At 44.3% G+C, this 27577-nt stretch overlaps 1 protein-coding gene across 1 annotated transcript; it reads left to right on the forward strand.

The window, feature by feature from the left end:
* Positions 1-1969: 1969 nt before the first annotated feature.
* On the forward strand, positions 1970-26893 carry FH (fumarate hydratase). The gene is made up of 10 exons (XM_060247815.1): positions 1970-2118; positions 7729-7863; positions 9109-9219; positions 10308-10484; positions 12420-12602; positions 13769-13934; positions 16919-17122; positions 18471-18598; positions 21802-21955; positions 26698-26893. The coding sequence occupies exons 1-10, from the start codon at positions 1999-2001 to the stop codon at positions 26838-26840; spliced, it is 1521 nt and encodes a 506-aa protein (XP_060103798.1). The 5' UTR covers positions 1970-1998; the 3' UTR covers positions 26841-26893.
* The last annotated feature ends 684 nt before the right edge of the window (positions 26894-27577 follow it).

A 27577-nucleotide genomic window follows, 5' to 3' on the forward strand; every position in this document is an offset into this window, starting at 1 on the left:
CCCCCTGCAAAAATGGCTGCTTTGGTGGGTGGGTTCTATGTAATAGCACTTCCCAAACTCCACTGTCCCAAGGCTCTGTGCCCTTGCCAAATCTGCATTAATTTTCCAACCTGGAGTTGGCAACTCGGGGTGGGAGGATAACTTTTCCTCATTTAGTTCCAGGAGATTTTCCTGCGTGTTGAATGTCCTCCACTCCACACTCTTCTGCAAAACGATTAATGGATGCTCTCTCCCCCCTCCCCCGTTTTTTGTTTTGAGATACTGCATTTGCCTTCACAAGGCCTCAGCCCTTCTTTTCTCAGGTTGCCAACTCCAGGTTTGAAAACCGATTTGAGAGTGCAGCCTGGGAGAGTGGGGTTTAGGCAGGAAAGGGGTCTTGGCAAGGGACAATGCCACGCCATCCACCTTCCAAAGCAGCCATTTCCAACTGGAGAAATGGGATAAATGTTTTGAATAAGTGATTTATGTCGTCTGGAAATCAGTTGTAATTCTGAGAGATCTGCAGCAGCCCCCATCTTGAGGTTGGGAACCCTACTTAGCAGTGAATTCTGGCCTTACAGCTCAGGATTACTCAAGGAATGTTTCAAAAGGCCCTTTTTATCACCTGACTGGCTTCCTTGGGAGGTGATGGGCTCTCCTGCCTTGGAGGTTTTTAAACAGGGTAGGTGGCCATCTGACAGCAATGAAGATCCTGTGAATTTAGGGGGGAGATGTTTGTGAGTTTCCTGCATTGTGCAGGGGGTTGGACTGGATGACCCTGGAGGTCCCTTCCAACTCTAGGATTCATTGCCCACTCTGGCTGATGAAAAGGCCATTTGGACTATGCAGGAAGGACTCCGTTTTGTTTTGCCTGCCAGGGAAGTAAGTCCTCCCTCAACGTCTAGCACACATTTTCACATCCCCTATTCCTTAAATCGTGGTCTGAGCTGGCATATGGCCTACTCCCTCTCCTAGGGCTGCAAATGACGCTTAACAAACCAACCCGGGATTCTGTTTGCACAGCTGGACCCCCCCCCCCCCAGCTTCGGGCCATTTGCAGAAAACCCCAGGCAGAGGGCAGCCTGCTCTTTTTCTTTGTGGCTCGGGTGCAAAAAATGAAATTCTGAATATTACAATCTGCACCCACCGTGACATAACAGTGCAACTGGATGGGCGCCTACGCAGCCCCAATTTCACAACAGGGTAGATCGGATAAAGAGGGAAACTGCACTGGCAGAACGAAGTTTGAGCCCGGTGGCACCTTTAAGGCCAACAGAGTTTAATTCTGCATGCACACTTGGGCACAGTTGTGCACACACACACAACAGGACTGCCACGTCCAATTCAAGAAATATCTGGGAACTTTGGGGGTGGAGTCAGGAGAAAATGGAGGTGGAGCCAGGAGCAAGGGTGTGACAAGCACACCTTTTAAATGCCTTCCCTCCATCAGAAATAATGAAGGATAGGGGCACCTTCTTTTTGGGCTCATACAATTGGACTCCCTGGTCCAATCCTTTTTGGGGAGAGGCACTGGATACTGTGCTGAAAATTTGGTGCCTCTACCTCAAAAAACAGCCCCCACAGAGCTCTGGATACTCGCAGATCAATTCTCCATTATACCCAATGGGAATCGCTGCATAGGGAATAACCGAGTGCCCAGCAGACATTTCCCTGCTCCCCCCCCCCCCGCTTTCTGATGATTCTGAAGGGGGGAAGCAGGGAATCCCCTGCCCCCACCTGGGGATTGGCAACCCTATGATCTGAGAGGGCGCTCCAAAAAGCGACAGATACGCCGAAGCTCCCTTTGCTGGCTCTCGAACCAGCGGCGCATGCGCACTCCCGGGCAGATAAACCTTACCCAGTCTGTCCTTTCCTTTCCCTCCCATTGGGCTCCCCCGCAGCGATCCCGCCTTCCTCCCTTTCCCGATTGGCCTGCCTGGCTCCTCCTCCGCGGGTCTTCACGCCATTGGCCGCGCCCAGCCGCCCCCCTCGCCGCTTTCTCCCCCCTCAGTCGCCAACATGTACCGCTCGCTGCACTCCCTCCGCCGCTTGACTTGCGCCCGCGGCAGCCGCGCGCTCCAGCCAGCGACCCCGCGCGCCTCCGCTCTGCTGCTCGGCCGCCCCCAGCAACGGAGCATGGTGAGCGCGAGGGTGACCTCTAACGGTTTTAACGGCCGCGGGGCGGGGGGCGCGCTCTTGGCCGGGGTCAAGGACGGGCCAGCAGGGGGAGCCTCGTCGGGGCAGGAGGTCGTCAGGGGGTCGCCGAGGTGCCCCGGCCGGGCCTTCCAGTCTCGGGTGGAAGAGAGGGCGAACCTCCTCCTCTTGCTGCTGCTGAGGCGGTTTTCTGGGGGAAGGGGCTCCCCTTGGCAGGACTGAAGGAGCAGCACGGCCAGGCCCCTTGAAGACCAGCGGCGGCCAAACTATGGCTCAGGAGCCACGCGTGGTCCATTCCCTAGTATTGGGTGGCTCTCTTGTTCTAATTAAAAAGTTGTATTGAATTTCTAATATAGGAAAGTGGAATAGGTGAGAGGATCCCCATCTTGAAGGGCTGTCCTATAGAGGATGGGGTGGAATCGTTTTCTGTGGCCCCAGAAGGCAGGACCAGAACCAGCGGGTTGAAATTAAATCAAAAGAGTGTCCGGCTCAACATGAGGAAGAACTTCATGACCATTAGAGTGGTTCCTAGTGAGTGCAGAAATGGGGAGGGACGGTGGCTCAGTGGTAGAGCATCTGCTTGGGAAGCAGAAGGTCCCAGGTTCAATCCCCGGCATCTCCAAAAAAGGGTCCAGGCAAATAGGTGTGAAAATCCTCAGCTTGAGACCCTGGAGAGCCGCTGCCAGTCTGAGTAGACAATACTGACTTTGATGGACCAGGGGTCTGATTCAGTATAAGGCAGCTTCATATAATAGGGAAGATTCTACGGGGAAATATAATGTCTCTTGAAGCCCCCACTGCCCGATCAGCCAGTTTGGAGAAGGCATCTGTCTCCTTAAATCACCGCTCCAAGCCAGCCAGTGACTTGGAGAATGCATTTAAAGTTGCTTGCTTTCTACCTCTCCTCCCTAACCCAACTATTTCCCTTCCTTTCGTTTCCTGTCTTGCAGCTCTCAGACGTCTGGCGTTCATGTCTTGCAGCTCTCAAACATCCAACGTTTATTTTATGTGGCTCTTACTTAAGCAAGTTTTCTTTCTTATTACAGATACATCTAGTTCAGTCACATCTCAGTCTGTATATATCATTTACAATTAGGATCTTCCACTTTGTCTCTTATAACATCTTGTCTCCTTATAACTCTTACTTTGGCTTACAAATGCACATTTCTTCTAATTTCATCTTATTCAGTACATTATACAGTACTCACTCCTTATATTGTATTCTTGTCTACAAATATGTTGCCACTTAATTGTCTCAAATTTCAAACTTATACTGCACCCAACCAATCCTCCAGTGGCTGCCAAATCTTATTGTCTTGTATATTTCCTTCTCGTAATTTTACAGAAAGCAAGTCCATTTCTGCTGTCTCTAATATTGTGCGGCTCTCGAACCCCTGTCAGCTAACTTTGAGACAGCATTTGTCTCTTTAAATCACTTCCCCAAGCCGGCCTGTGGCTTGGAGAATGCATTTAAAGTTACTTTCTTTCCAACACTCCCTCCCTCCCCAATCTCCTTCCTTCCTTCCTGTCTTGCGGTGCTCAAACATCTGATGTTCTTAGCTTGCGGCTCTCAGACATCTGACATTTATTCTAGGTGGCTCTTACATTAAGCAAGTTTGGCCACCCCTGTTGAAGACCAACGGAGTTTAAGTCTAGGTAGAACCTTTTGTGCGTGTCATACACCCATTGCTCCTAACCCATGTCACACACCCATTGCTTTATAAAGCTAATACAGAACAAGACTGTGATCTATGACAATGGATGTTTTGTATTATCTATGTATTGTATGTTGTTGTGTGCTCTTGCAGTGCTGTTTTCTTTTTTTGCTTCCATTTTCTGCCTTGCTTGGCAGAGCACATCTGATGCTTTTTTGCAATTTTCTAAATTCTGTAATCCCAGTCCCTATGCACTGCTTGTTAGCTGTCATTCTGTTTTCTTGCAGTGCTTTACAGCATGTACTCTGCCTTGAGTCTCAAGTTGAAATGGGTCAATAATAACGTATAAATAAAGAAAAGAAGCAATAGACTCATAAGAGAGTTGGAAAGGACCTCCAGGGTCACCTAGTCCAACCTCCTGCACAATGCAGGAAATTTACAAATACCTGTCCAACACACCCTCAGTTGTACTTGCTCTACACACAGAAGATGGCAAAAAAACAAACAAATCTCCAGGATCCCTGGAAACTGGCCTGAAGAAAAATTGCTGCCTGACCCCAAAGTGGCAATCAGTATTTCCCTGGGCATGTAAAAAAGGGCCACAAGAACTAACTCTTCCTGCCCTCCTCATAATCTACCTAAGTTCACAGAATCAGCCTTGCTGTCAGATGGCCATCTAGCCTCTGTTTAAAAACCCCTGAGGAAGGAGAGCCCACCACTTTCTGAGGAAGCCTGTTCCACTGAGGAACGATCAGGAAGTTCTTCCTAATGTTGCACCAGAAACTCTTTTGATTTATTTTCAACCCATTGGTTCTGGACTGACCTTCTGGCCTAATGAGAGGCAGGCCACCACTGTAATTGTGATACATTAATGATAGGCTGCTACCACTGTACTCATTCCCTGCCCTCTAAAAATTTCTGGCTTGTGGCATGGCTCTTTTGCTATTCTCACCAGCAGATGAATTGAGTCTTCAGCCTGTGTCACTTGACTGGCCTACTGACCACCACTGTTCTCATTTGCTCCCCCCCCCTCCCCAAATAAAATTTTTCTAGCTGTGGGCCCAAGTGTAAATACTTGAATGTTGGGCTAATGTTCCATTAAATCTTTCTGATCTTCTGCTGTGACCCTCATGTTGTGATGTAATGGACAAAGTTAATAGTTAAGAGGTAGGGGCACAAATACGGTTGAGTCAGTCTGAACTATGGCTTGGTAAATAGACAGCACAGAGTCATTCCTAGCTGTCCAATGTTCTCTGAGGTAAAGAACAGAAAACTGTAAGGTATTGATAACCACCTCTCTGAATGATCATATGTGATCTACTCCTGTGAAGCTATGCACCAGCAAAGAGAGAATCTTTTTTATACAAATAGTGGTCTTATGTACTGCTTTGAAATTGCTCACTTCTCCCATTTATAAATGGCACATGTCACTTGTGAGAGAACATTCTTGTGTGGCTAAGCAAGATGACATGAAGAGTTGGGCAGAAACTCTTGTCTAGGGCAAGGTCTGAGCAAGAGGTGTATCTGCAAGTTGTCGCTTTGCAGATTTAAGCAGAACATTATACTTTTTCATTAACTTCCCCATCAAGTTGCATTTAAACTTTATAACTGAACTTTCTGCTGACCTGATGGTCTAATGAACATATGAAGCTGCGTTATACTGAATCAGACCCTTGGTCCATCAAAGTCAGTATTGTCTTCTCAGACTGGCAGCGGCTCTCCAGGGTCTCCAGCTGAGGTTTTTCACACCTATTTGCCTGGACCCTTTTTTGGAGATGCCGGGGATTGAACCTGGGACCTTCTGCTTCCCAAGCAGATGCTCTACCACTGAGCCACCGTCCCGTCCCTTACATTGTTGTGCCACCAAGTGGAAAGTGGGTGAGGCCAGGTAGGCCTTTAGCCTAGCTAGGTTTTTGATTGACTATTAGAGATTTGATTGGCTGTGTAGATTTTTTAAAATGTTGCTTCTTAGAAATTTGGACCGATCACAAAAATTTGGAGGTGCTAAAAGCCCTGCACAAGCTGTCTAGCTTATTCAGTAAAGTACTTTTAAAAGTGAACACACGAATCTGCACTGTGTTACTGAAGTTAAGCTGTGGAAATCATTTTGCGGCTGGTTCCATGTCCCGCAGCAGCCATTTTGTGACAGCCATTTTGTTGCTTTACTTCCTGGTTTTTTACTTCCCGGTTGCTGCTTGGAGTGCCGTGGCAGAATTCCAAATGTGCCCATAGGCACAGAAAGGCTGGGATCCCTGTTGTAGTGAGATGGTATTCACTTGTAAAAGGTTCTGGATTGGTCATTGAAGCTCTTGTGTGTGTGTGTGTGTGTGTGTGTTTTTCTAAGAAAGTACTGAGAAATCTCTAATAAATGAGTTGCTCAGAAAACATTTGTTTTTCACGCTATAGCTAGTACATTTTATAGATGTTGGCTGTGATTTTTGTGTGTCTCTGCTTAACTGTTTCTGCTTCTGAAAACTGCCCCAGTTAGTAGACTATATCTTATTTAATAAAATGCTGGTATTCATTTAGTCACCATGGAAGTGGGACACCATGAGGTTCAGAAAGGAGATAAGTCCCATCCCCTTCTCATTGCCCCCTCCACTTGTTTTTTACTTCCTGGTTGTTGTTTAGAGTGTTTTTTCAGGCTGAAAGTCTCGAGTTCTGGAAAGGTTGATTGGCAATTTAACAATGCCAACCATGATCTTTAAGGGTTTTGCAAGACCCTGGTCAATGTTGTAGGACACAGGAAGGCCACAAACCTGCAGAAGCAACATTTTTGTGGGTTTAACACAGTCTAGGAGCCATGTGGCGCAGAGTGGTAAGCTGAAGAATTGCAGTAGCTGAGCTCTGCTTACAACCTGAGTTTGATCCTGGTGGAAGCTGGGTTCAGGTTGCTGGCTCCAGGTTGACTCAGTCTTCCATCCTTCCGAGGTCGGTAAAATGAGTACTCAGCTTACTGGGGGTAATGTGTAGTTGACTGGGGAAGGCAATGGCATACCACCCCGTAAAAAGTCTGCCATGAAAATGTTGTGATGCAACATCACCCCAGAGTTGGAAACAACTGGTGCTTGCACAGGGGACTGACTTCCTTTACCTTTTTAACACAGTCTGGAAAAGAAGTCAGAAGACAACTAACATTCCATCCTTATCTTTAGCAGAAACACAACTTTCACTATGCCATACTGAATCTCTACTGTGTTTCGAAATAACAATAGAAGTAGGGGCTTCTTAGACCCCAAACCAGATTTAACTAGCCAAAACAGACGCACCTGTATTGAAGTTTTTGCTATGCCACAGTTTGTAGCCAGTGAACTGATGCCAACCTGGCAAAATTTATCAGCAATGAAATTATGATGGATGTGAAAGCCAATTAATATGTGTATGTACCAACATGTGCCAGTGTGTCATCAAGGCTATCTGAAATATTAACCACCCGGAGAAGAGGTGTGGCAGCTTGGTATGCAAGCCTCAGCTTACCTCTGCTCCACAATGTATTGCAATAATTTTTTCCCCTCCTCGCCCGGACTTCGGCTGCGTGTCTTTTACTGGGCAAAGGCATTCAGATTGCAGACTTGTGCAACAATGTTATCTACTTTGAGCATCTGCCACCATCCTCTCCCCAGTTTTTTCTGGCGCCATGTCTGAAGTCATGTTGAAAATTAGAAGCATAGAGAAGCCATGTTGGTCTGCGGTTAGATTCAAGTCTAGTAGTATCTTCAAGACCAACAAGAGTTTTGATGTATAAGCTTGGAGAATCAGAACTCCCTTCTTCAGGCAGAATGGATAGCTCTGCTTCTTTATATCCCAGTCAGAAGGTGGAAGGGGTGCTGTAAATGTGGTGGGGATTGCTAACACTCATCCGCCGGTCTCTGGTATTCCCCCCTCCCAATTTACTAGAAAAATCCCTTCATTTTTAACTGTGGCTTTGTTTTCTCCTCAGGCCAGTCCAGGCTCGTTTAGAATAGAACACGATACCTTTGGAGAACTGAAAGTTCCAAATGACAAATACTATGGTGCCCAAACAGTGAGATCCACAATGAACTTTAAGATTGGCGGTGTGACTGAACGGATGCCCGTAAGTAATTTAAACATAAAGGGCTTGGGCCTGGGGTAGAGAGAGCGGGTGTTCCAGGTCATGCTTTCCCCTCTTCCTCACGGCTTCCATGAAATGAATATTGGGAGTGTTCTTATGTTGATTGCAACCTAGGTTAAGAGCAGTCTTGGGTAACAATGAAATGATGAAAGAGTGCGTAATGAGGGTAGGGAGCATACTTGCCTGCTGCTCACTCAATAACTTTAAGAGTCAGCAACCTGGACACACACCCTGACCTGGCTGGTATTTGGATGGGAGGCCTCCAAGGAATCCCAGGGTGTGACATGGAGACAGGCAGTGGCAAACCACTTCTGAACATCTCTTGCCTTGAAAAATACTTCGGGATTGCCATAAATCAGTTGTGACTTGATGGCACTTTCCACCCCCCATTGCCACATCCTGGACACGTGCTCTCCCTAGCTTCGTTTCACTCTCTCTGAGCTGTTATGTTGTTAGCCATGGTTGTTCTTTAACTACAGTTAAAAGGAACTTAACTCCAGTATATTTTATATCCTACAGTTTTCCCCCTAAATTATATATTTGGATTAACTCTGGACTCCAACTGCGCTTTAAAAATGAATAGATTTTATTCCATCATATGTTTCCATCAGGTGCATAGGAGTGTAAATCCATTAGGCTGAGTTTATATAGACAACAACAAAAGAAAAGACTGAGGGTGCTCTTGCAAAAAGAGGCCCAATCTTTGTCCTCCATCTCTTTAATGGTGGGCAGTTTGCTTGCTGTCCCTAGGCAAGCATTGAAGGCTGTCTGGAGTGCTTTTGCCCAGAGGGAGTGGGATAGAAAAAGGGTCAGTAGTTGCTGCTTCCCTTAGCCATCACTTCAGACTTCCTCTGTGTAGCAGCATTTTGTGCAGGAGGAATGTAGTGAGGAGAATCTCCTTCCACACATACTTTTGCCAAGCGTTCCAGACCCCGGCGGCAGCTTCACGATTGCAGGACAATACAAATTTGATTCTTCCTGCTTCTCTGAGAAGTGAGGATTTTAGTTGCATTTTAAACTCTTTGAGCTCTCCTTCCTTTTTCCTTTTGTTAAATAATATAGACTAATGCTGAGTCAGTCATATTGCTTTTACACTTTAGATGTTTAGATCACTTGCTTCATTTGGCTGGATGAAGGTCCTTTACAGAAGCCAGTGAGCTGGTGCTTCCTATTGTTGATGTGTATATAAAAGTTCCCTCTTCTCAAGATTGCTCTTTTGAATTGCAGGTTCAAGTAATAAGAGCGTTTGGTATCTTAAAACGAGCAGCGGCTGAAGTCAATCAGGATTATGGTCTTGATCCAAAGGTTGCCAATGCCATTATGAAAGCAGCAGATGAGGTATGGGTGTGTGTGTGTATATGTATATGGGGAGCACCTCATCTGGTTCTCTTTTATAGAAATTCTGTACTAAAAGCCCCTGTCATTGGGAAGTCTTGTTTGAGTTGCTTGGTTGAGGTAAATTGGAAAAGTTAAATGTCTCAAAGGTGTGTGCTCTTTTCATCACAAGATACTTTATGTATAATATTTTTCGTTTGCCTTGTAAAGGTAGATTACACAGAGTAAGTCAATACAGTCAATAGGATGAGATGTACAATAAACAGTGCAATGTGTTTTAATGAACATAAATCGGGAACCAGCCAGAAATCTGAAAGAGTTAAATAAAGCACAAGTATTAAGTTAATTGATGCAAAAATCAGAGTGGGATCCAGCAACAGACAGTGTGAACTGTGTACAGCATGTCCTGTATCAGTAATGTAGGCCACACATGGAAAGAATGTAATGGGCCTTTGTCTGATGCCGCTCTGGGTTTTCCAGATACTGAGTATTTTTTCAGATATTTTCAGATACTGAGTTTTCCAGATATTTGTCCCCATAATCACAATCAGCAATGCCACTATCCTAGTTGATATTCTGCAAGCTCCAGATTTCTTCTGCAGATTCTTGTCGGGGAAGAATTTAGGATAAATTTAAAACAAAGATTTAAATGGTTAGGATTCTTTTTGACTAATACTTTCCTTTGAGAAACGTTTGTCTGATAACAGTAAAGGAACTGGATCTGTAAATGTGGGTGCTTTCACACGTACTGAATAATCCACTTTAAATGTATTTAACACCTCCCAACCTCTTTAGACATGCGTTTTTTCAGAATAAGTATTATAACAAACACATGATTTCAGTGCAACCCTTACATTATGCCATTGAGCTAGAACCAAGTTGGGGAGTTTGTCACAGAATGAAGGTAGCCAGTATATTCTGTAATCAGTTGTGGTAGCGATTTAAACAGAATTACACATCTCGGGCAATTTAAACCTGTGAAACCTGGGGTGATCTTTACCATCACAATGTTTTTAGCTCAGTAATGTATTGACTGCACCATAAAAACAATAAGTAGCAATAATGTATGTGTATGTGTGTGTGTTTTGTAGGTATCAGAAGGTAAATTAAACGATCATTTTCCTTTGGTGGTGTGGCAGACCGGGTCTGGAACTCAGACCAACATGAATGTCAATGAAGTCATCAGCAACAGAGCCATTGAGATACTGGGAGGCAAACTGGGAAGCAAGGATCCGGTGCATCCAAATGATCATGTTAATAAAAGCCAGGTCACTATGCAGTTTCCAGTCATTCTAGCTATGTATTTCCATCACTGGTGGTATTGGTATTAGAAGGTGGTGCTGGGGGAAGGGTGGCAGCAGACAGCCGTTTGGCTTTGGTGCCCGGGGGTCCTGCAGAATTCTGCCTTGCCTCCTGTGCATGATGTCTCTGTGAGAGGTCATCTGGCTGTTTGGTATGAGATGCCTCAGTATTCTGTTTCTTCTTTTCAAATCAATCCGACTGTTCTGAACTGATGTGGGGGGTGGTGGTAATGGGCTAGAGAAGGGGAAACAAACAGAAGATCTGATAATAATGAGGCGCTGTTGACTGAAAATACCACCAGTCACGAATTAAGTCATTGTCTTGTTCTGGACAGGGCTGCGCTTTCCCTAACAGTGAAGGTTTGTCATTTGGTGGCTGCTTTTGGATCCATGCTTATAAATGGCTTAGGTCTTCATTGTGGTTTTATTCAATGCTGTACCACTTTTCCTCCACTTTTCCTTGAGAAGCATGATTGTGCCACAGTTATCTGTGCCCTGATCACATCAAGCAGTGTGCTCTGTCCGGGACTGCTGTTGAAGACCACCTCGGACCTTTCCAAATACAGCAGCTGTACAAACTACGGGGAATATATCTCACCAGTCTTGGACTACTCTTGCTGCTGATTCATTTCTAAATGCATTTCAAAATGTTGGTTACCTTTAAAATCTTGACTGGTTTTAAGGCGAGATGCTGAATGGATCACTTGCCTCTATCTGCTATCTATAATCTTTGGCAGAGGTCTTTCTTTGTGTGCCCAACCCTCTATATAGCAGAAGGTGGCCGCTTTTCTCTGTGGCAGAGTCTTACCTGTGGCAGTCCTCTCTCAGCCCTGGTCATGTAGAACTTGGCCTCTCCAGCTTTAGAGCCTAGGTGGAAACTTGACTGCTGAGCCTCCCCATTGAAGAAATGGCCTCCTTTTGAATGTTTATCTTATGTTAGTGATTTGTTTTGGCAGCTATATTGTAAAGCATTGCAAGTTTTATGGGATTTTAATTCTTGCTTTATTTGTGTGAACTGCCTTGGAAACTTTGGCTGAAAGAGAGCTGGATATCAGTACTTCAGATAATTACTTCTGTTGTTGTGAACGGTCTCTGCTTTTTGTTTGAAGCATTTTATGTAAAGCTTAGGCAGCCCCGTGACGCAGAGTTGTAAAGCTGCAGTACTGCAGTCCAAGCTCTCTGCTCACGACCTGAGTTTGATCTCGGTGGAAGCTGGGTTCATATAGCCAGCTCAAGGTTGACTCAGCCTTCCATCCTTCCGGGGGCTGTAAAATGACCCAGCTTGCTGGGGAGAAAGTGTAGATGAGTGGGGAAGGCAATGGCAAACCACCCCATTAAAAAGTCTGAACATATGAAGCTGCCTTATACTGAATCAGTCCCTTGGTCCATCAAAGTCAGTATTGTCTACTCAGACTGGCAGCGGCTCTCCGGGGTCTCAAGCTGAAGGGTTTTTTTACGCCTATTTGCCTGGACTCTTTTTAGTTGGAGATGCCGGGGATTGAACCTGGGACCTTCTGCTTCCCAAGCAGATGCTCTACCACTGAGCCACTGTCCCTCCCCTAAATGTCATGATGTGACATCACCCCAGAGTTGGAAACAACTGGTGCTTGCACAGGGGACTACCTTTGCCTTTACTTTCTATGTAAAGCTCAGGTGGATGTGATTGGTGCATCCATCATGCATAGACTTTCTCTTGCATTTTATGGCACTTTAGCCCCATTCTTTACTGTTTGTATATATCTAATACTAGAAAATCTGCCGGTTGAGGCCAGTGACTTTCTGCATTGGATAAGCAAGGCTCTAGTATCGTAAACCATGTGCTACAATATACAAGCATTACTCTTTAAGATGTTGCCGTATTTTCTGCATACTCAGTTGTCTTATTTTTTACATTTTACTCAGAGCTCAAACGACACGTTTCCAACAGCCATGCATATCGCTGCTGCCCAGGAAGTGCACGAAGTGTTGTTGCCAGGGTTGCAGAAGCTTCATGATGCCCTTGATGCTAAGGCCAAAGAATTTTCCAAAATTATTAAAATAGGACGCACTCATACTCAAGATGCCGTTCCTCTGACCCTTGGGCAGGTATTGAATCACCATTGTATTTTGGATGAACCTGTTATCAGCTTGTCAGAATTTGCTGTTCTTATTCTTAAGGCACAAGACTCAGAGGTGGGTTTGGAGCTCAGTGGCTTAGCCTCTACTTGAACATATGAAGCATATGAAGCTGCCTTATACTGAATCAGACCTTTGATCCATCAAAGTCAGTCTTGTCTTCTCAGACTGGCAGCGGCTCTCCAAGGTCTCAAGCTGAGGTTTTTCACACCTATTTGCCTGGACCCTTTTTTGGAGATGCCAGGGATTGAACCTGGGACCTTCTGCTTCCCAAGCAGATGCTCTACCACTGAGCCACTGTCCCTCCCCTACTTGGTATGCAGAATGTTCCTGGTTCAACCCCCTGCATCTCCAGTTAAAGGATCTGGCACTGGGTGATGTAAAAGAACTTCCTCTGCCAGAGATCCTGGAGAACTGCTGCCAGTCTGAGTAGACAGCACTGAACTTGTTGGGACCTGCTGGAAAAGACAATGTCTGGCATGCAAAGAAGAGAAGACCCTGAAGGGGGCAGCAAGAAGGCAATTAGATAGGATAGTCAGAACAACATCATCTCTCTCCTGTTAAGTGTCGTTCCTTGTCTGTCTCCAGATTGCTACTCTTAGGGCAGTTTTTCTCCTCAGAAGCTCAACACTTCAATCTCTCTCTCTGAACTAAATAAATAAATAAATAAACTAAGTAGTTAGGAACCTATCTCTGTGTCTCCTCTTTCTTATCAAGTATGTTAGTTCCTAAATCTTTTTCTGTTATTTAATCAGATTGTGCACTGTTAATTACTCTGCAAAAAGGACCAAAAGTCTGATGCAGTATAGGGCAGGTTCATTGTTCATCGTGAGTTTTTGAAAACCCTGATGGTTCATTGTCACTAAGTAAAACCAGGGCTTTTTTGTAGCAGGAACTCCTTTGCATATTAGGCCACACACCCCTGATGGAGCCAATCCTCCAAGAGCTTTAGGGCTACTGTAAGCTCTTGGAGGATTGGCTCCATCAGGGGTGTGTGGCCTAATATGCAAAAGAGTTCCTGCCACAAAAAAGCCCTGAAAAGTATCTTTTGGTTAGCAAGAGCTGGCTGCTTTGGGTCAGTAACTTGGCTAGTAATATAATCTTGCCTGTGTTGCTCCTTTTTCTCCTCTTCCAAGGAATTTAGCGGTTACGTGCAGCAAATCAAGTATGGCATTGCCAGGATTCAGTCGGCCATGCCAAGGATTTATGAGCTAGCGATTGGTGGTACAGCGGTTGGCACAGGCCTAAACACGAGAGTTGGTTTTGCTGAGAAGGTGGCTGCTAAGGTGGCTGCACTCACAGGTAAGAATCAGGTTCTGCTTGATTTGCATCTGTGTTCACCTGTCCTTTAACTACTCTCTTCCTAGATATACTGCTCCTTACCTTGAGCCAGTGGATATGAAGGCAGTGTCTAAATTGCAATCAGTACGTGGCTTCATCTTTAAACTCTGATCTGTGTGATGAAACAACCAGTGGAGATAGCAGGGATGTAGCAAAGAAAGCAGCAGAAGCTGCTGCCCGGGGATCAGTGGCTTGGACAGAGGATGTCTGTCAACTCCCCCCCCCTCAACCCCCCCCCCCCCAAAAAAAACCTCACAGGACTTTTTTAAACAAGAAAATTTGGAATTGCACAATGGCATATTGTAATTTATACTTGCAGTGCCTGTTGCTGTGACACACCTGTGCATTGCTTGGGTGCACCTGCTTAGTCACACTCCATGACATTTGCAAGCCTGCATCAAAGGGGAGAAAAATCCTCAGAACCAGGAATTGGGCAGGAATTAGGTGAAATACTTAGTCCCCTGGAATTGCATATTTTTGCATCTGGTTGTGCATTAAAAGAAAGCCTGCCCCAAAGTCGTCTTGGTTCCTTCAGGCAAGGGAAGTATTGGAGCAGAGGATGTCAGAACTGCTAGTCAGTGGCTTGGCCTGAGAGACAAAAGCCACTCTGAACAACATCTGGGGTGGAGTGGAAGAGCATCTTGGGGCGATTACAGAAAGGAATAGCAGTTGCTGAGTTAGCTGGAGGCCTGGGGAAGGGGACATCAGTCAAACAGATTTGGAGACAAGGGTGAAGGCGCCATTCAATCTCTGTCCTTGTCTCCAGTCTACCCTTGAAATGTTATGCTAAGGGGGTGGGAGTACTCTGAGCTTTTGTCACATCCCCATCACTGGGAGTGGCCAGGTGGGGATCCAGTAGGATCAGGGATGGGACCTGATGACATCACCCTGAACAGAATTGTAAAATTGCTGTTAGGAATGGGATGTTATTATATAATGACTAATTTATTACTGTTTTAATGTATTTTTGGCTCTTGTTAGTGCAAGGAGTAGGGCAGGCTATAAACTGAATAAAATAAATTAACAAGCAGGGGTTTTTTGTAAAAGGAACTCTTTAGCATATTAGGCCACACTCTCTTCCCTGCTTTTTTTTTTTTTAAATACTGTTTGGCAATAAACTTAAGCGCTCCCTGTGTCACTGTCCTTTTGTGCCCACCTATAGCCTAGGGGTTGACTGGATGATGTGGCTCTCAGCTGCAAACTGTGTGGGAGTCCATCTTGTCAAGAAACTGGTTTTCTTGATTTATTCAACATTGGTTCAGGGCTTTTGTTGTAGTAAAATAGCCTGGTAAAGAGGCCTTGCAAAAGAACGATTTCCCCCCTTTGAAACAAAGCAATCTATTAGAAGTTTCAGAGCCACAGGTAAGAGAAATGGGAGGTAGCTCAACTGCAGGCCATCCTGTTAGTCCTGGTAACTGCAAGGTCATGAGATAGGGGAGGGGGCATTCCATCATGTTAGCATGTGAGGTCATGGGTGGAAGGCAGGTGTTTGTTCAGTTGAACCCGACACAGTTGCAGAATGGCTGGTTAAGTGACAAGCCCCTTTCACTTGTCAAATGTCACTTTAGCAACAGGACTGGTGGTTAGGTTATGTCATTTGCCCTCCTCATGATTGGTTAATTAGAATCAGGCCAACACCAGCCTTGGGCCATAAAATAAAGGTTTTCATTGCAGTTCTTGGCTACATGGCAGAAGTGATATGTTGCCAGCCAGGAGAGCTGAGTCTGTTGGGCTTAAGGGTGCCAGCCCCCAGGTGGGGCCTGGGAATCCCTTGGAACTACCGTTCTTACAAAGATTAGTTCCCCTGGAGAGAATGGATGCTTTGGAGGGTGAGGCCTGTAGCATTGTCCCCAATGAGGCCCCTGTCCTTCCCAGGCTCCATCCTCAGTTCTCCAGGAGTTTCCCAACATGGATCTGGCAGCCCTACCCTCCATCCCCTGCTGGTGGGCAAGGGGGATGTGGCAACCCTAGTTGGGCTGTTAGTGTGCTGCAGGCCTCTACTCTTAACCACCGTGTTTATGACCAATGTTCCCTCTATGCTGAGTTAGCATGAGCTAGCTCACAGATTTTTAGCCTCTAGCCCACACATTTTTGTCTTAGCTCAGGAAAAATGGCCCCAGAGCACAATAATTTATGCAGGAATTCACATCTTTAATGCCAGTAACTCACATCCTTAATATCAGTAGCTCACAAGACTCTGCAGCTTAGAGGGAACGTTGTGTTGGACCCCAGGCTGCTGCCTCAGGTGCTTGCTGTGACTGAGCCTGTGCTTAGCTGAGCCTGGGTGCTGCTGTGTTGCTGGGGGACTTTACTGACCAAAAACTTTGTCTTGGACTTTGATGCCTGGTACTGAAAACTTGAACCGTTGTCTGTAAAAGTGCTTAGATAATGTTTTAGTTTTGTTATTTTATCCTCACGGTTCACTGCTCTGCTTTATTTCTGCACCATTTTAAAGAAATCACGTTAACTGTATTCTTGTGGCGTTCTTGAATTCAGGATCCAGTACTTTAGCCCTTATTGTCTCTAGCTACCAGAGTAATTGCTTGTGAAACTCACCTTGAAGATGACCTAGATTGCAAGGGTGACTTTCTTGACTTTAGTTCTAGGCTAGGAGGTCCTGAGTCTTTGTCCCTTGGTTTCTGCCTGTCTGGATAGTATTTATTTGTTCGATTTCAGTCCCCACAATTTCAGAGCAGTTACAACATAAATAAGAGTATTAAAAGGGGACTGGTGGCAGTTCTACCCTGAGGTGTGAGGACTCACACTTCATCCCTTTTTGGTTGTTTGCCTTGCTTGGCTGCCCAGTACAGAGACTTCTGCCCTGGTTTGGTGGCTTGAGCTTAAAGTCTCTCAATAGTTCTGCTGAACAGTGGGCTATAAATACAAAGAAAGCATATAACTAATAATGCTGATTAACTGATTTATTATATTTTTGTTTCTCTTAGGGTTGCCTTTTGTTTCCGCTCCAAACAAATTTGAAGCGCTTGCTGCTCACGATGCTCTAGTGGAGCTGAGTGGGGAAATGAACACTGTGGCTTGCAGTCTGATGAAGATAGCCAACGACATCCGTTTCCTGGGTTCTGGACCACGCTGTGGTCTAGGGGAGCTGATCTTGCCTGAAAACGAACCTGGAAGCAGCATAATGCCAGGTAATACAGCACATGAAGGCTGACCCTGTTTTGGTACAGTAGTGTAACAACAAAACTAAGATAATTCCCCAGTAACACACTTGAGATGTGAGGGGCTGTGGCTCAATGGTAGTGCCTCTGCTTGGCATGCAGAAGGGTTCAGGTTCAATCCCTGGCATCTCCAGTTAAAGGTTCTGGCAATAGGATCTGAGACTCTGGAGAGCAGCTGCCAGTCTGAGAAAACAATATGAACTGTGATGGATCCAGGATCTAATTCAATAGAAAGCAGCTTCGGGTGTGTTCAAAACGCAACAGTCCTACTTCTTTAGAGAGAGCAACTGTGTACCATAAAGTTTCTGTGAATTCCTCATTATAACACAACTTTGTCTGCGCTTGCAGTTAGACATATAGTTGTGAAATTATTTTTCTTGTAGGAACATGGGGTAATAGACAGAACAAGATCTGTTTTTAGCTTGAAGTTTTAATGGCCGGCATCATAACAATTTTTAATCAAGCCACATTCATTGATAAAAAAAACCTTATCTCTAGAGAGAGAAGTTTTTATCAGCAATCATCACTTACAAGCCCAAACATTTTAATTAATGATTGTTAGGATCTCTTGTTGTTATGAATGCATTGGGAGTTAGATCCATACAATTGTTCTACTAATGAAAAAAAGGAAGGAGGAATCCTCTTTGCCTGCCAAAAAGGCTTTGCTGAGAATCATGGGGCCTGTACAAAAGCCATGTGGGACAGCAGCTGTAATATGGAAGGGAATAGTCTGAAATTGCATGAAAAAACTGGCTTTGTCTGGTCCTGTACTTCCGAGTTGTCCTTGTCCTAGTGGAGCTGAGTGGGGCAATGAACAGCCAGGGACTCGCATATATTTGGAGCTGTCTCCTTTGGTAGGTCTCCCAAATAGCGTTTTGCTCTGCAGAGAACAATCTAGACAAAAAGGTCCTCAGCCAGAGTCAGTGCTCTTCTGCCCTGGCTCCCACCTCGTGGAATTCTCTGCCGAATAACATCTGCACCCTGCGGGACTTACTGCAGTTCTGCAGGGCATGTAAGGCAGAGAGATGTTCCACCAGGCTTTTGGTTGAGGACAAAGACAGGTACCATCTCACTGGCACTTCTGTCTTCTTCCCCCTCGTGTTCCTGTTTCTCCACCTCCCCTAAGGCAGTGCCACAATTGTAATCTTGCACTGTCTGAAACTATTTTATCTATTTATTATATCTGTATTATTTTAGTATTCATGAATGTTTTTACGCTTTGTTGTTCACCACCCTGTGTACTCAAGGGAGGGCGGTTTAGAAATTAAGATTATAAATAAATACACAAATAATGTGAGGAATCTGTTTTCTTCTATAGGGAAAGTGAATCCTACTCAGTGTGAGGCCATAACCATGGTGGCAGCTCAGGTGATGGGAAACAATGTCGCCGTTACAGTTGGAGGCAGCAATGGCCACTTTGAGCTGAATGTCTTCAAGCCCATGATTGTAAGTTAGAAACTCTGATGGTATCGACTAGATGGCACTTGGCTATTTCAGTAGGCACTTGGCTTAAAGATTATTGATGGTACTAGTTGGTTGAATTGTGTGTTAGATTCCTATGCAAGTGCTTATCTTAATACTTGTCTGCAGCGTTTCAATACATCTTCTCATAGGCATCTCAGTAACCTGGCCGCTATCTGGAGCGGAGTAAAAGTTTGAACTGGAATTCTTCCATTTCCTCCTATGGATAAAAGACTATTCTTATTGTGGCCCATTAGCTGTTTGCGATTCACTTCTGAATCATTTAGTAATGGTTTTTAAGTGTGCAGTATTTGACGGTAGCACAGATTGCTACTTTTATTTTTTTAGATCTTCTAACGGGTTTAGGAAAGGATACAGAATATTTGGGGTAATCTTCAATTACAAGTTGTGCCAAACAGAATGGCAGACCTTCGTTACTCTTACCCACCTCACTGGTAGCTGGGAGAATGAATTATGCGGAGCCAAGAAATGTGCAGCTTATTGTGCAGAAATGTCATTGTGCAAATTAATATGGGTGTGGTGATGAGGGAGGAGTGGGGGTGGAAGTTAATGCGATCGAGATCAGGGAAGGTGCGGCCATGTGCCCTAGGCTTTTCTCCTTGCATTTCCTTCTCTCAATCAGAGATACCTTGCAGGATGCAGCATCCAAGACCTTCTCTTGAGTGAACAAGTTAATTTGTCATGCATGTCTGAAACTTGGCAATGTGTGTGTGAATGTTAATCTATCCCAACTATGTCTTTTAGGTTTCTCAGTGCAGCAGCAGACTAGACCTAGTGAACAGAGAGGCAGGGTTCCTAGCATAGATCATTTCTAAGCAGCTTGTCCAAGCAGTGTTTGGTGTAGGGGTGAAATGTGCGGACTCTTACCTGGGAGAACCGGGTGTGATTCCCCACTCCTCCAGTTGCAGCTGCTGGAATGGCCTTGGGTTAGCCATGGCTTTTACAAGAGTTGTCCTTGGAAGGGCAGCTGCTGTGGGAGCCCTCTCAGCCCCACCCACCTAACAGGGTGCCTGTTGTGGGGGAGGAAGGGAAAGGAGATTGTGAGTCGCTCTGAGACTGAGATTCAGAGTTAAGGGCGGGATATAAATCCAATATCATCTTCTTCTTAAGCATGAAGTTGGACAGTTTTCAGATGCTGTGCTGTCCATCCCGATGCCCCGCAGGGTCTCTGCTTTCATTAATTTAGTAGGCTTATTTAGTAGGCTTATATGGTGGCAGCTCCATATTAATGGAGGTGGTTTTAAAAACTCCGAGGCTGCTTGTCCTAGAGAACCTCCATCTGCCTTCCAGAACAGCTTACTGTGATGACCATGATTTGCAGCAAATGTGGCTGTCTTGATTTGATGTTCTGTAGTGGGCAAGAAGAAAGGGCCTGTCACAGATGGGGACTAGAACTGCCTGCTCAGAGACTGATGGCTGCTAATGGATTTGATGACATTTCCCAGGCATTTGTTAGCCGCATCCGAACACGCTTTGATTTGTGTTCCTTGATACGCCGTTGTAGATGAGACAATGCAGTGGAAAGGACTAATAAAACAAAGATGGGAGGAAAAGGCATGCCAGTGTCTACTGACCATGTGCTAGAGACTGTTTTAAAGCTTCTTCTATGGTAGTGAGGATGGCAGAGAGAGCTTATTTTTCCACTGCCACTGTGTATGTGCAGTGCTGTTCAGCAGAGATTTTCCCAGTGGTGAAGAGCCAGTGTCTTTGAGGTTTTTTTTAAAAAAAAAAAACGTTTTATATACTTGCAGTCTTTGATATCCAGATGAGAGAGAGGGAAAAATGTTACAACTGAAAAAAGAGGGTGCAGAATTCAGCCTTTTGAGTTTAAAATATGTACTGTCTTACAGTCTCTGCAATACTCTATTAATTAGTTATTGGGGGGGTGGGAATCCCAGGGTTTTAAGGTATCACATTTTAAGCCCACGTTCCATTTTTAGGAGCCCAGTTGGCAGGAGAGAGTGTTTAAATCTTGAGGCACTAGCAGCCAATTCTCAGTGCCTGGGTTTTTTGCAGCCTGGCTTTCAAACTAAATTTGAATTATAAATCTTGTAAGGTCAGGATTCCCATATTACTTTCTTTCAATCTTAAAATTTTACAAACATGGAGAAACTGAGTCATCATTTATTGAGGTCCCTGCCTTCCATTGTTACGGCTGTTCCAGCTACAGATTTCCTTTCAGAACAAAGGAAACAAGCCACATAGAAAATTACTAAAGTTCAATAAAGTACCACTTAAACTTGCAAAAAAATTGTTTTGCATTACTTTATTAGAAGAGCCCCTTGGCGCAGAGTGGTAAAGTTGCTGTACTGCAGTCCTAAGCTCTGCTCGCGACCTGAGTTCAATCCCAGCGGAAGCTGGGTTCAGGTAGCCAGCTCAAGGTTGACTCAGCCTTCCATCCTTCCGAGGTCAGTAAAATGAGGACCCAGCTTGCTGGGGGGAAAGTGTAGATGACTGGGGAAGGCAATGGCAAACCACCCCATAACAAAAGTCTGCTGTGAAAACTTTGTGAAAGCAACGTCACCCCAGAGTTGGAAACAACTGGTGCTTGCACAGGGAACTACCTTGACCTTTTTATTACTTTATTAGACTGAGTAAGAAATTATCATGTACAAGTCATAACAAATATACAATCTCAACTAGTAAGTATACTGAATTGTTCATACAGTTTTTGTAGAAATCAGTCCAAAAAGTCCTTGAAAAAGGGTGAAGGAGATAATGAAAGCCATCCTTAAGAGGAATTTGTCAAGCCAAATCAATGGCACTTCTTCATAGTAGAACAAGTAGGAATAATTTTTTTGTTTTGATAACAGATTTCCTTGCATACTAAGGCTAGGAAAAGTATCTGGCATTTTCTTTTTGAGCTTCTGCTTTCCTTTGTTTAACATTTTGTGCTGAATGTTCCGAAGCTGTTCTCAGATTATTATCCTTGCTTTAGAAAAATGGTTTAGATGCTCTAGAAATGGGCGTTTTATTAAAGTATTCTACTTCCACTCTGCTACTTTAAGTTTTCTACTTCCAGTAGTATTAAAACAAAATCACTTCAAACAGACTGGCATCCTTTTCATACTGCACAGACATTTACTTTTTTGTTTAGCAGGCAGTCCTCTTCAGTGAGCTCCCCTCAGACGGTGTGTTGAATCTTAATCGCATTCTGTTTTATTTAGATTAAAAACGTACTGCACTCCGCACAGCTCCTCGGAGACGCTTGCGTTTCTTTTACCGACAACTGCGTGGTAGGAATCCAAGCCAACAAAGAGAGGATCGGCAAGCTATTGAGTGAATCACTGATGTTGGTGACAGCCCTGAATCCACACATAGGTAAGTCTGGGAGGGACGGTGGCTCAGTGGTAGAGCATCTGCTTGGGAAGCAGAAGGTCCCAGGTTCAATCCCCGGCATCTCCAAAAAAGGGTCCAGGCAAATAGGTGTGAAAAACCTCCGCTTGAGACTCTGGAGAGCCGCTGCTGGTCAGGGGAGGGGACGGTGGCTCAGTGGTAGAGCATCTGCTTGGTAAGCAGAAAGTCCCAGGTTCAATCCCCGGCATCTCCAACTAAAAAGGGTCTAGGCAAGTAGGCATGACAAACCTCAGCTTGAGACCCTGGAGAGCTGCTGCCAGACTGAGTAGACAATACTGACTTTGATGGACCCAGGAGGGTCTGATTCAGTAGAAGGCAGCTTCATATGTTCACCTTCACAAGTCTATGTCTAATCACTGCATAGACCATTCTAAAATTAAGGGGCGGGACAGTGGCTCAGTGGTAGAGCATCTGCTTGGGAAGCAGAAGGTCCCAGGTTCAATCCCCGGCATCTCCAAAAAAGGGTCCAGGCAAATAGGTGTGAAAAACCTCAGCTTGAGACCCTGGAGAGCCGCTGCCAGTCTGAGAAGACAATACTGACTTTGATGGACCAAAGGTCTGATTCAGTATAAGGCAGCTTCATATATCATATGTCTCTTGCAGCCTGCCTGGAATATATTGTGCTTAAAAATAAGTACAGATGTTTAAACTGTGGCTCAGTGGAAGAGCAAATGTTTTGCATGCAGAAAGTCCCAGCAGGGCTGCCAAGAGCCCCTCAACAGATTCCACCTGCCCCCCCCCCCATGACCCTGATCCAAATGAAATATCAAAACAACTTGGCTGGCTGTTACCATGAATCTGTAGTAATTAAAATAATCAGCTAGTCTGTTCGTCTGTTATTTATTTATTTTATTCACATCCCACGTTTCTCCCCAGTGAGGCTTAAGGCAGCTTATATCGTTCTCCTCTCCTCCATTTTATCCCCACAACAGCCCTGTGAGGTAGGTTAGACTCAAAGTGAGTGACTGGCTCAAGGTCACCCAGCAAGCTTCCATGGCAGAATGGGGATCTGAACCTGGGTTTCCCAGATCCTAGTCCAACATTTTAACCACCGCACCACGCTGGCAGGCATAACTCATCAGAGAATAAAGCTGGGAGACTCAGAATTGGCCACCGGCTTCTGGATGACTGTGGGAATTCCAGGGCCAAAAGTGAAAGGTGTGGGGAAATCCTGGCCCAGGTGAGACAAACCCCCACCCCGTGCTATTTGCAGTGGAAGCTGAGGTCTCTTTTTGCAGCAGGCATAACTCAGAAAATAAGGCTCCGTGTTTGAAAACTGGCCCCCAGCCCCAGATTGAGGATGGAAGTTGCAGTGCTAAAAGTGAAGAGAATCGGAACACCCTGAGGTCATCCTCACGACAGGCGACATGTCATAAGAGAGCTTTTAAGCTACTTGTCCTGTGCCTCTAATACTCAGAGCCCCAACTTTCTGTGAGAAGCTGCTGGGTGACAGGAGAACCAGGCAGCTCTGGGTCCTTTGCAGAGAAAGACTGAGGATGGAATTTGTGATACATCTAATTTTTAATGATGCTTACAAGATTATGTCATTTATCAGATAACAAAGTAGCCTTTACAGAGGCTTGGATATCTTCCACCAACACAGTAATAACAATAACAACCCAGTGCCTAAACTGGGAGTTATAACTTCTGTTCCACATTTATAACCATGAAAATAGATCAGTGTTCCAGTACCAGGAATGTAAAGGGTAGAGGACGCGGGAAGCATCCTTCTACTACTATGTTAGATTATGGGGAAATATCAACTCCTTCCCCTTTCTGTTCATTATAGTAGCAAAGTTTTGCTACTGCACTACTATTACTAAGTACATTCTGTTGCCAAGCAAGATAGGGATGAGCAGGGCTTTTTTTGTTGAAAAAGCCCAGCTGCCTCCTGATGCCAAACCGGCCGGAACTGCATTCCTGCTCAAAAAAAGCCTTGATCAACAGTATCAAAACCATACAGAAACCACACTTAGCTTAGAGTGTGCTAGAAGCACATTTCATCGGACGGTAGTATACTATTTCAGTGTGCTTCTAGCACATGAAAGCTTACATTCTGAATAAAACTTTATCGAAATAGCACAGCGTAATGATGTATCGTATCAGTGCTGACCACGTTCCCTCCACCATCCTCAGAACCTTGGGATTGGTGCCAAAGCTCTACGTAGCAATCTTGCCAGCTGAGAGCGAAGATGACTGCCACTAAAAAGTCTAACCAACAATCAAAGCAGTCACTTTGATTTCTCAGTCATCAGCCCACCCTTAAGAACCCAATGACTCACCTACATCCACACCGGGGAGAGCATCACCACTGACACCCACTTGTGCCTTCGTGCTGCTTCCTTTGCTTTGGCTTTCTCTCCTCCAACTGCCACTATATTGGCTAGTCAGGAAAGTTCCATATTATGACTTCAGGCTGTGCTTTGATTGGCTGTCCTAGTGTTCCATTAGGGTAGCCAAAGGTCTAGGGGTTACTGTTTCCATGACACCATTGTTAGCAAATGTGCTGGTATCCACATGCTTAGTGCCTGTTTTAAAACGGGAAGAGATAAACCAGAGAAGAAAAATAGCTTTACAATGTGCCTTTAAAATGTGCATTCCTGCCCTTATTTTGAAATTTCCAGTCCTTAACATCTTAATATCTTTTGAATTCTTACTGTTTCAGTGGGTAGCCCACTGAAGAGTAGAAGAGCAAGATTCCAGCCGAGTAGCACCTTCAAGACCAAAAAGATTTCCAGGGTATAAGTTTTGGCAAGTCGAAACTCTGACAAAAAGAGCTTTCACTCTGAACAGCTCATACCTTGGAAACCTTATTGGTCTTCAGGGAGCTACTAGGCTTGAATCTTTCTCATAACTTACATATGCTGCATCCAGTAATGAGAACCACACAGGAATGAGAAATTGAGATGGGTATCAAGAATGTTTCTGATTAGTCATGATGAAACGCATTCCCCACAACTTGGCAGGGAGGGCGGGATATAAATGGAATAAAATAAATATCATTGCTGAAATTTTAATAAATTTATTATAATTAAAACTTTATTGGGCTGTGTCTGGCATAATAAGTGGCTGGACTTGCTTGCTAATGCAGTTTTAAATTTTATTTGTATACTTTTTATTTCAGAACTTAGTAACATCCTTGATACAACTGAGTGTTAAAGTGAAGATTCATACAGCTGTTAGTTGCATCCTTATCATGTATTTTTAAAAATTAAAAGAATACAAATACCAAATAGATAGATCCAAGAGGGCAGCCGTGTTGGTCTGAAGCAGCTGAACAAAGCAGGAGTCTAGATGCACCTTTAAGACCAACCAAGTTTTATTCAGAACGTAAGCTTTTGTGTGCTCTCTAAGCACACGTCATCAGATGAGGGGATCAGGTATTGTGGGCTGAAATACATGCAGTTTGTTATTTAAGAGTGCAAACTGGCTGTGGTCACATGATAAAAGCCACACTGTTTTATCATGTGACCACAGCCAGTTTGCACTCTTAAGCAACAAACTGCATAAGCTTACGTTCTGAATAAAACGAAGTTGGTCTTAAAGGTGCAATCGACTCCTGTTTGTTCTGCTGCTTCAGACCAACATGGCTGCCTACTTGGATCTAACAAACTGCATGTATTTCAGCCCACAATACCTGACCCCCTCGTCTGATGACGTGTGCTTAAGAGAGCACACAAAAGCTTACATTCTAAATAAAGCTCGTTTGGTCTTAAAGGTGCCACTTGACTCCTGCTTTGTACAAACTCCTTTACAATGAGTGTTCCAATAACTAACAAATGAAGACAGTTTTCCCATTAAACCATCTTGTCTACATACAGTTTTAGTTAGCTACACAATTTCATCAATGTGTAGTTTCTGTCAGACCCTGCCAGTTGTTAATCAGAAGGACTCTGTCTTATGCAAGCATAGTAGAAGTTTATTGAATTGCACAGTGCAAGGATGTATTCTTTATTTGGGTGTTGGTCAGAAATAACATTACACATTCAAACACTACAATACCTGAAAATTGCGGGCATCTGTGTTTTCCCCTCTCCTCCCCATGAAATGGCATAAACATGTTAAATTAGCCTAGAGAACAGTTGCCCTGGTTATCGTCTATCTTTTTCAAGGTTGTTTCCTGTTAGATGTTGCGACTAGGTATGAAAACTTACGCATTCTATTGGAATTCCTGCCCCGTTACTCATGACAACCAGATAAGGTTTTATGGCTTCTAACTACAAAGCATTCTAATTCCTAGCAGCAAAGCATCTATACTGGTACATGATCAGAGCGTTACAAAAGACAAAGCACAATAATACAAATCCTGGCAAGACTGAGAGTTTCCCCACCTTCAACATGCAGAAACAGATAGCACTTGAGAACAGATACTGCGACATCCATCTGTTTCTGAATGTTGACCCATATGATTTAATTGCCAGTGACACGTACAGTGATGGCTCCATCAGATTTAATAAAACCATGTAAGCATCCAATGCAATTCTATATCCAGAGATTAAATAATTCTTTTCAGTTTTGTGGTAAATGAAATGGATGTGTTGCCAGCTTAAATGTCCCAGTATTTAAATAGCTTTCTGCAGTTTATCTTACTTTTAGCTGCTTTCTCCTACAACATTGAGGAGGCCGAAGTTTTTTTGTCATTGGTATGTTTCTCAGTGACCAAGAAGAAGATTAAATCTCATCTTGTTTTTTCCCCTTTACAATAGGTTATGACAAGGCAGCCAAGATTGCCAAGACAGCACATAAAGAAGGGACAACGTTAAAAGAAGCAGCCATCAAGCTTGGATTCCTTACAGCAGAACAATTTGATCAGTGGGTAAAGCCAGAAGACATGTTAGGACCTAAGTGATTTTAACAAAATTCACAGAAATTAAGGAAAATAATTAAAAAAATATATTAAAAGATGTGGTGCATGTGTCTGTTACAAACCCAGCGGTTATATTCTTCAACTATCATGATTGGTGTTCTGGTGGATATGATGGAAACATAGTAACGAATAATACTTCATTTTGTTTTAGTAAACTTTCCAAATTGCTACAGATTTTGAAAATACATTTAAGAACATGAGAAGAGACCTGCTGGACCAGACCAGTAAAGGTCCACTGTCTCACACAGTAGCCAGCCAGTTCCCTCTGGACAGCCAACGACACAGAGGCCAAGGCCTTCTCCCAGTGTTGCATCCTGGCTCTGGGATTCAGAGGCTAGCTGCGTCTGAACATGGAAGTTCCCTTCTGTCCCCATAGTCAGTAGCTGCTGATAGACCTGTCCTCCATAAATGTCTAATTTCCCTTTAAAGCTGCTTCCTGTGCCTGTGGCCATCACTACCTTCTTTGGTAGTGAACTCCACATGTTAATTACACATTGTATAAAGAGTTTTTCTTTTTGTCCATCTGTCTGCATTCATGAAATCAACTCTGCAATAAAAGTCAATACCTGCTCTAATGTAGAGGGGCCCATCTGTGCTTGCTAGAAAACAATGACGTTATTAGGAGTACCTCTGTGGTTAAGTCCTTCTTTTAAACCAGGAAGCAATGCTGCAAAACAGTATAAAATGTATGAGGCATTTAAAATGCATCCCACCTCCTC

This window comes from Heteronotia binoei, chromosome 10 (assembly GCF_032191835.1).
Source record: "Heteronotia binoei isolate CCM8104 ecotype False Entrance Well chromosome 10, APGP_CSIRO_Hbin_v1, whole genome shotgun sequence".
Classification (NCBI taxonomy): Eukaryota; Metazoa; Chordata; class Lepidosauria; order Squamata; family Gekkonidae; genus Heteronotia; species Heteronotia binoei.